Raw genomic sequence first — 7,989 nt, forward strand, 5'->3', positions numbered from 1 at the left:
AAATCAAAGACGTCGGTAAGGCAGGACGTCCGTCCATGCAGCCAGCGTTCCCGGCTGCTCAACCAAGCCATATGTTGCCCTACGCCCCGTGCCATCTTCGGCGGCGTCTACCATCTCTCGGCCAGATCCATGGCCGTCTGCTCAACCAAGCCATATGCTGCCCACCGCCCCTGCCATCTTCCGCGGTGTCTACCATCTCCCAGCCAGATCCATGCCGTAACTATGGGGTGCCGTCCGTCCACGTCGCCAGCGACCCCGACTGCTCAACCAAGCCATATGTTACCCTCCCCCCTGCCATCTTCCGCGGTGTCTACCATCTCTGGGCCAGATCCATGCCGTAGCTATGGGGTGCCGTCCGTCCATGCTGCCAGCGATCCAGACTGCTCAATAAAGCCATATGTTGCCATGCGGTCCTGCCATCTTCGGCGGCGTCTGTGGTCTCTCAGCCAGATCCAGGCCGTAGCTACAGCGGTCGTCCGTCCACACGGACAGCGATCTCGACTGTTCAACCAAGCCATATGTTGTGCTGCGCTCCTGCCATCTTCGGCGGCGTCTGCGGTCTCTTGGCTAGATCCAGGCCGTAGCTACAGCGGGCCGTCCGTCCACGCCGCAAGCGATCCCGACTGCTCAACCAAGCCATATGTTGCCTTCCCACCCTGCCCTCTTCGTCGGCGTCTGCTGTCTCTCGGCCAGATCGAGGCCGTAGCTACGGCGGGCCGTCCTCCACGCCGCCAGCGATCCCGACTGCTCAACCAAGCCATATGTTGCCCTGCGCTCCTGCCATCTTCGGCGGCGTCTGCCGTCTCTCAGCCAGATCCATGCCGTAGCTATGGGGGGCCGTCCGTCCACGTCGCCTCCGACTTCCCCCGCTTGCTGCGGCGGCCCATGCGTCCGCCAGCGATCCCGACTGCTCAACCAAGCCATATGTTGCCATCCGCCCCAACCTTACCTGTGTCTTGTCTTTTTCAATGTATTGGGGCTTCCAAAAAATATGTACTGGTCCTCGAACTCTTTCAAGGAATATTTGAAAAAAGAAAACTTGTGCGAGTAATGCATGCTCCTCCTTTTCGCATATTTGATTTCGTTAAGACAAGATTTTGACCGCTTGTCTTCACGAAATAAAATATGCCAAACCTTCATGAAAATGAGAAAAAATATATAACTACGAGACGGATTGCTGGGTCCTACAGGCAGTGACTGACTTTAAGGATGGCATTTCTTCCTGCCGTGCCGAATATCCATATCAGGGTCGTCCTCTTTTCTCATGTGTATAAATTATGCATCGTCCTTTTTCTTTCGCTGCAAAGGAATATACAATTGGCTGCCGTGGTGGCTCTTTTCTGTGGTACGGGCTAGACGGCTGGTGAACGTACTGCAACCGAATTTTCTACCCCCAGATTGGATTTCGAGGGGTTTTTTAAGTTTCAAAATCCGAATCTGGTTTCAGTTTCTTGTCTTGTTAATACAACAAGCAATCACAACCCGAGGAAGTTTTGATTGAAACAAACACCAGCCCGAATTAGTGTCTCAGCGATACGCTGAGAATGAAGTCGTTCGATGGTAGGCTGCATTGCATTCTTCATATGGCTTCCCACATATCCTGATTCTGCACACAGGGATACTCTTGTTTGGTGGTCAAACCTTGACCTTGGACAAGTCTGATTTTGCTACCATGATTTGATCAACAATAGCTGGCTGGTACTAGTGCAACAGATTAGAATCTGCTCAGCTCAAGCTAGTTACAGTAGTACGAAAGAAAGGTTTCCAGCATAAATCGGAAGAAAATATATATCTGATCAATAATGTTCTTTGGACGGACAACTGTAAAGTCTAACATACAATGCTTAACTAAAATGACAGAAATTTACAAGCGTATATGTGATCAATGCAGAAAAAAAAGCCATAAAAACATTCACGAAATATATAAATAATATTACAACAAGCTCATGTTGCACAAGCTGAGTGCACATAGGCCATCGCATTGTCACCTCTCTGTCAAGCAGTAGAGCAGGTGCATGCCCCATCTAGATTTACCAGCTGTACCATTGCCATCAGTGGCTGGTATTTTGCTTAATCTATCCCATTCATAAATTCCTGACGTATCCACCTTATATAGAGGCTGTGGGGGCAGCTGCCCCACTCGATATGCCTATGGTGTATAGAGGATGCCCCCACTCTGAAATGCCTAATTAGTTCATGAACACACATCTCTGCCCCCTCTCAATTTGTATCCTGGATCCGCCCAGCATAAGACCTGCTCAGGCAATTCTTCAGGTTTAGTTTCCTGCAGAGTAAGCAAGCACCGCAAGTAAACTATCTCACATAGCAAAATACAAGAGTCGGTCACTGTTATGATGACATATCTGAATGGCTAGACCAACATCTTAGCATGCATATCTTTCCAAAAAACCTTTCCTTGAGATGTAGCCAAATCTATGCATATGAAATGTAAATCTCAAAAGTAATTATCACCTTGCAGAGAAACACAAGATGTTGTAACACTCCTAAAGTAATTTAGGACATAATATTTCAGAGCATTTCTCTGAGTAGACACAAGTAACCAAGAAACAATTCATGCATGCAGGGGTCTATAAAGAACCAAGTGTTCTCATTGCACACATGCATCAGCTTCCTCTCTGCTGCAGTCAAAGGAAGGTCCTCCAGATCAGCCACCCACTCACGTATCTTCAGCCGTTCTCGAAATTGGTTACTTGTTTCCGTTGGAAATGTTTTTATCTTCTCCACGTTTATATCTTCTGCACTTCATCATCAACCAACCTCTGTTTGCGAAGTCAAAGCCATATTGTTGTTGACTTCTAACCGTAATTACAAATAGTATAAGAAAAAAACTACAGAACACAGACCAAAGCGAAATGCCAAAGGCAGCCATTGACAATCACAAACCATGCAGCATAATTACAATTTTTCTATATAAACCTCCATTCTGAAACCACATTTTGACCAAAGTACCCAAAACTGTCCACCATCCATTGGTAATGAATGAAAACATGAATTACACCGTTTTAGTTCTTGTCTTGGTCAACCATAGAGTTCAACATGACAAAGCGCCCTACAGCCCACCACTTACAAGAAATTATATAACATGAATTTTGCCTCCACAACATGAAACCGTCTTTCAATTATCATGGAGCCGATATTCCCAGGCTTAAATCGAAAGAAATTTGTTCGGACACCTAAAAATCTGCAAAATTACATTGACCCCTGAAATATGGTAATTTCCATTGTAGTTGTATATTACCTGAATGATATCAAAAAATTATAATAATTCTGCTTCCGTGCTTTTTTTCCAGTTTCAAGCAGCCAGAGGAGCATGCCATACAAAATCTCAGTCTAATATTCACAATGAATAATGGAAGCTCTTTTGACTTTTGATTAACCTTCAGAAAGCCAAAAGTATAACTCATCCCTTCCCCATTGGTTTCATTCGGAAAAAATGACACAGGATATAGTCGAGCCTCAGAATAAAACACATAAAGAACTGTCATTGCACTCATCTAAGGGCTGTAAAAGCAACCGGTAGGAACTTAGCCTAGTTCAGTTGGGCGGGAGAGTGGATATGTACATGCCCACTGCCCACCAGGCCTGCCCAACGACCAGATTCAAATCCTCTTCAAATTGAATTTGGGTACCTACTGTTCCAGTTAATTATATTGACATCTAGTTCCTCCTAGGTATCATTCATTGTATAGGCAACTGGCATTCGTAACCACTATATATAATCAGCAAAAAAAAAAGGAAAACATGTTATGGTTTTAAATACTACTACCAGCTACCATAAATATGGCACAAAGCATGTATACACACAGGTTTACACAAAAATTTACCTAAACAAACAAGAGCTTTCATGTGTAACGATTACACAAACTGAGCTTCACTAAAAAGGCATTGTAGGCAGAACCTTCACCCTGAACCAGGGTTATCAACAATGTTGTTACTCAAGGCTAAATTTTGATAATTGCATAGCTATTTGGCACAATTACAACACACAAGTACATTGACCACCAAAAGAGGTGGGAGTTTGGAGATTTTACTTTTGAGTATCAGGAAGTTTAACAAATCGAGATATATGATTGAGTTTTATGGCGATAAGTATACATCAACTGCAGATGGATAGTATACTGCACAGTTTTGATCTTTTTATCCCTGTAGAAGTTTAGTTGGATAGATCTTCAGTGTTGCTTTCCAAAATAACCCAACCTTCTCTGATAAATGTGCATGGCAGAAATGAACCAGCGCTACCATGTACAAAAAGAATGAACAAATGATGTTTACCTGGTATATAGTTGATCCCGGCCTCAGAATGTACCAGGATCAACATGAGATCAGCTATTCAGAACTTTCTTTTCCATCAAACATAAATTGTACTTGAGATCCTGCTAGATGATTTTCAAGAAAATCCTTTGCAGATACTGCACAAAATACAGATGTTGCTTTAGTAATAATTTTGTTAATGCCATATACAACTGCACAAGTGCCTTTAACTGCAGTAGAGGCCATACATGTAAAAAACAAGGGCCAAGAAATAAACCAGAACTGTACTCTAGTGACATGGGGGATTGTCATCAATCCATCTCTCTGCAAAATCAACAAAATTTGAAGGAAAACAGGACACCTGCTGAAACCAATAATCGAAAAAAATTCTATTACCGATTAAATCGTCTGACCGGAAGCAGAGCAAACTTTGTTGGGTCATGTCATTCAGATTTAACCAAGTTCTGGGGGGAAATGTATCATTTGAGAAGAAGCAAAAAGGAAGAAATGCAAGCAAAAGCACCTTCAAGGTAAAAAAAAAACATGAACAGCTTTCACCTTAAGAAGATTATTTTCCAAAAAATAAGGCAGGGTTTCACTTTCCCCTTTTGGAATTGAACCAGCATCATATCTGCTGTAAATAAAACTCAGTATGACTGCATAGCTTAAGAACCGATCTCACATCATATATAATCACGAACAACACCTTCTTCCAGTATGTCTCTTATAACATGCTAAAAGCTACCCCCCGAAGAATTGCACGGACAGCACACAGAATCTGCTAACCTTGAGAACATTAATGATCTAAGTTGTGTGGTCTTCGAAATTCATCTCTGTCGTCAATCTATGTCCAGACAACGTCGAGCAGAACCCCCCCCCCCCCTCGTCTTCACGTTCATGCTCTTGACCTCTTGAGGAACCTGAGAGCCCGATCGTCTACAAATGTTCTCGATTCCCAAAATCATGCCATGATCTAACTAATTAAATCAAGAAATTCCAGGGCCCTACGCCAAACACACTGGTAAACAATCACACGTCCTCCCAGACTCCCGCCTAGCATATCATCATCACCAGAAAATGAACTAAACCACGTCACATGAATCAAGGATGTTCAATCAAAGACTGATCACAAGCAGTAGCCATTCCTGGTAAGCAAGAGACTGGTTATTTGAAGCGTCATTCCTGCGTATAAAACCAACTGACAAATGATGCATGACCTGTAGTGAACAAAACAATAGGCTTTACTGGTGATTTGTCCATGGTTTGGCGAAATTTGGAAGGAAAGTAACCTCAAGGTCCAAGGAAGAATGCAACGCCAGCATATATAGCTATACCACCCAACGATGAGTGTTAAGGCTGCAGCTGAGAGTCAAGTGTCAGTTCAGGCTGGCTGGTGTTGTTTCAGTTAAAACAGCCTTCTGTCGACTCCGTATTTAACAAGACAAGAAAGAGGGGAATTTCACAGGCCGCCGCCGTCCCACCGTCGCAACCTCCTCTTGCCCAGTCCTGCCGCCGTGGAAGCCTCCAACGATATCTGCCGTCTTCCCGATCCGGATCAAATCTGCCCCACGCCGCAGAACCATATCCCCCCGTCGGATGCGCCGGCCGTGCTGCTGCTATTCCTCGTATCACCTGCCGCCGGTGAGTGCTTTGCCTGTTAGCCTTGGCTGGCAGAGGGGATATGGTTATTGCTGATTATAGGTCTGAGATGCACCTTCTCAATCCTATCACTGGGGAACAGTTTGCTCTTCCATCTGTGATCACCCTTGAGCATGTGACACCCATCCTCGATGAATCAGGTGCCATATGCAAGTATCGTCTCATGCGATTTACCTTTACGGATCTAGCTTTGACCCTTGATCTTAGTGAGCTGCGGGAACACCTCGATTGCAAGGCATTTGTTTTTTATGACACACTTGCAGAAGGTTATATCGTGGTACTCATCCACAAACCAGTTGCACAGCTTTCATTTGCTTGGTTAGGGGATGACAAGTGGACCTGGCTGTCACCAAAGGATGGTCTGCCCAATAAAAGTTTTGAAGACTGTGCCTACAAGGATGGTCTGCTTTATGCTAGTGCTAGACCCGGACAAATTTTCGCCATCGATCTAAGAGGCCCTATTATCACAGCAAAATTAATCATCGAAGGGGATCCAATTGATGGCTGTGAGTATATTTATATTGTTCATTCTCCTTGTGGTGCTCTGCTGCAAGTTCGGTTGGAACCAGACGCAGACAGGTGTGAAGAAGATACTGAGATGATTAACATATTTAAAGTTGATACCGCAGCTCAAAAGCTTGTGAAAATAAGCTTGGATGATCATGTGTTGGTTCCTGGGCATAACCAATCATCACTTTGTCTCGGTGCTAAAGAATATCCACAGTTAAAGGCAAATCATGTCTACTGTACCCTTAGAGATGTCGAATTTATTACAGATTTCGCATACCTGAACTATTATACTGTAGTCTTTGACTTGGCAAATAACAGCAGAGAGGATCTTTTACCCCCTCAGTTTCGGTCCAACTTGCCCGCTCCCATATGGATAACACCCACACTTACAAAACTGAGCCCGACACCAGTTTAGAGTTCACAAGTTTGTAATCAGGCGTGCCTGCGAGCCGCTTATATTTGCTTCATTGTATTGTCACTGCGTGTATACAACACGTGCATCAGTCATTTCGTTTGAGCTTTTGTTTTTCTATTTATGGTTGCTCTGAAATGTAGCATTTTTAACCTGTAGCTACGGGCTTTTCGATCTGCTATCATGGTTGAGCTCTAATCACGGTGACCAAATAGTGTTGTTGTGCAACTAATCCTTTTTGGCTTTCCTTTTCCATGTAATTTCCTTATACTGCAGTACAAAGAGACAATGCCGACCTGCAGAGGTTATCCTTCTTTGTATTGTCACTGCATGTATACAACACGTGCATCAGTCATTTCGTTTGAGATTTTGTTATTCATTTATGGTTGCATTTAATCACCGTTGGTCAGAAATGTAGCATTTTTAACCAGCGTGGTTATTGCTAATAAGAATACGGAAGCATAAGCCTAATATGTACAGAGTTATACTTGTTTATTTGTTTATTTTATGAGGCCTCTTATTTTATCTGAACTGAAGTGACCATAAGCCAGTTCCCCAGCTTGGGGATACTTGTGCTTGCATGATACTTGACCAACCAATCAAAGGAGCATAGGCCTGAAGATTTAAGGTTGCTAGTACTAATCCTGTTTAATTTGCATGCTCATGAGAGAAGCATTTGGTGGCAGGCTCCAATTATTTTGCTGGAAAATACATGTGTTTCAGTGGAGGTCTTGTTTTTACATAATACCTGCCCAACTAATCAGAGGAACAAACTATATGTGGTCACTTCACAGCTTCAAAATATCGTTATGGGTGCAGTAAGCTTCTACAACTCATTACACTTCATTCCTGCCATGTGTTCATTGAGGTCAAAAGCTGACAAGTTCCAACTCTGATCTGAGGCTTGCCAAACTTGCACAAATGACTAAGATCATCAGCACATATGTTTACATACACTAGTTAGAAACGTTTTTTTTATCAATCATTTAAGAGAGTACGCAAAACGTCCCTCAACTTTTTTCCGGACGTGGTAAGTCGAAGGGCAAAATCGGACCATCGTGGCCACAAAACCGCTATCGGGCGGGAAGAGGGATATTGTGTCCGGTTTGAAAGTCGGAGGACCAAAGGTATACAAA

At 43.5% G+C, this 7,989-nt stretch overlaps 1 protein-coding gene across 1 annotated transcript; it reads left to right on the forward strand.

The window, feature by feature from the left end:
- The first annotated feature begins 5,663 nt into the window (after positions 1 to 5,663).
- LOC100839783 lies at positions 5,664 to 7,043 on the forward strand. Its single transcript, XM_003580952.4, has one exon. It carries the CDS (start codon positions 5,954 to 5,956, stop codon positions 6,854 to 6,856), a length of 903 nt encoding a protein of 300 aa, XP_003581000.1. The 5' UTR covers positions 5,664 to 5,953; the 3' UTR covers positions 6,857 to 7,043.
- Positions 7,044 to 7,989: the final 946 nt, after the last annotated feature.

The sequence above is a fragment of the Brachypodium distachyon genome, chromosome 5 (genome assembly GCF_000005505.3).
Source record: "Brachypodium distachyon strain Bd21 chromosome 5, Brachypodium_distachyon_v3.0, whole genome shotgun sequence".
Classification (NCBI taxonomy): Eukaryota; Viridiplantae; Streptophyta; class Magnoliopsida; order Poales; family Poaceae; genus Brachypodium; species Brachypodium distachyon.

Coding starts and splice junctions, on each gene's coding strand:
- LOC100839783 (XM_003580952.4), top strand. CDS start 5,954: ATGGTTATTGCTGATTATAGGTCTGAGATGCACCTTCTCAATCCTATC.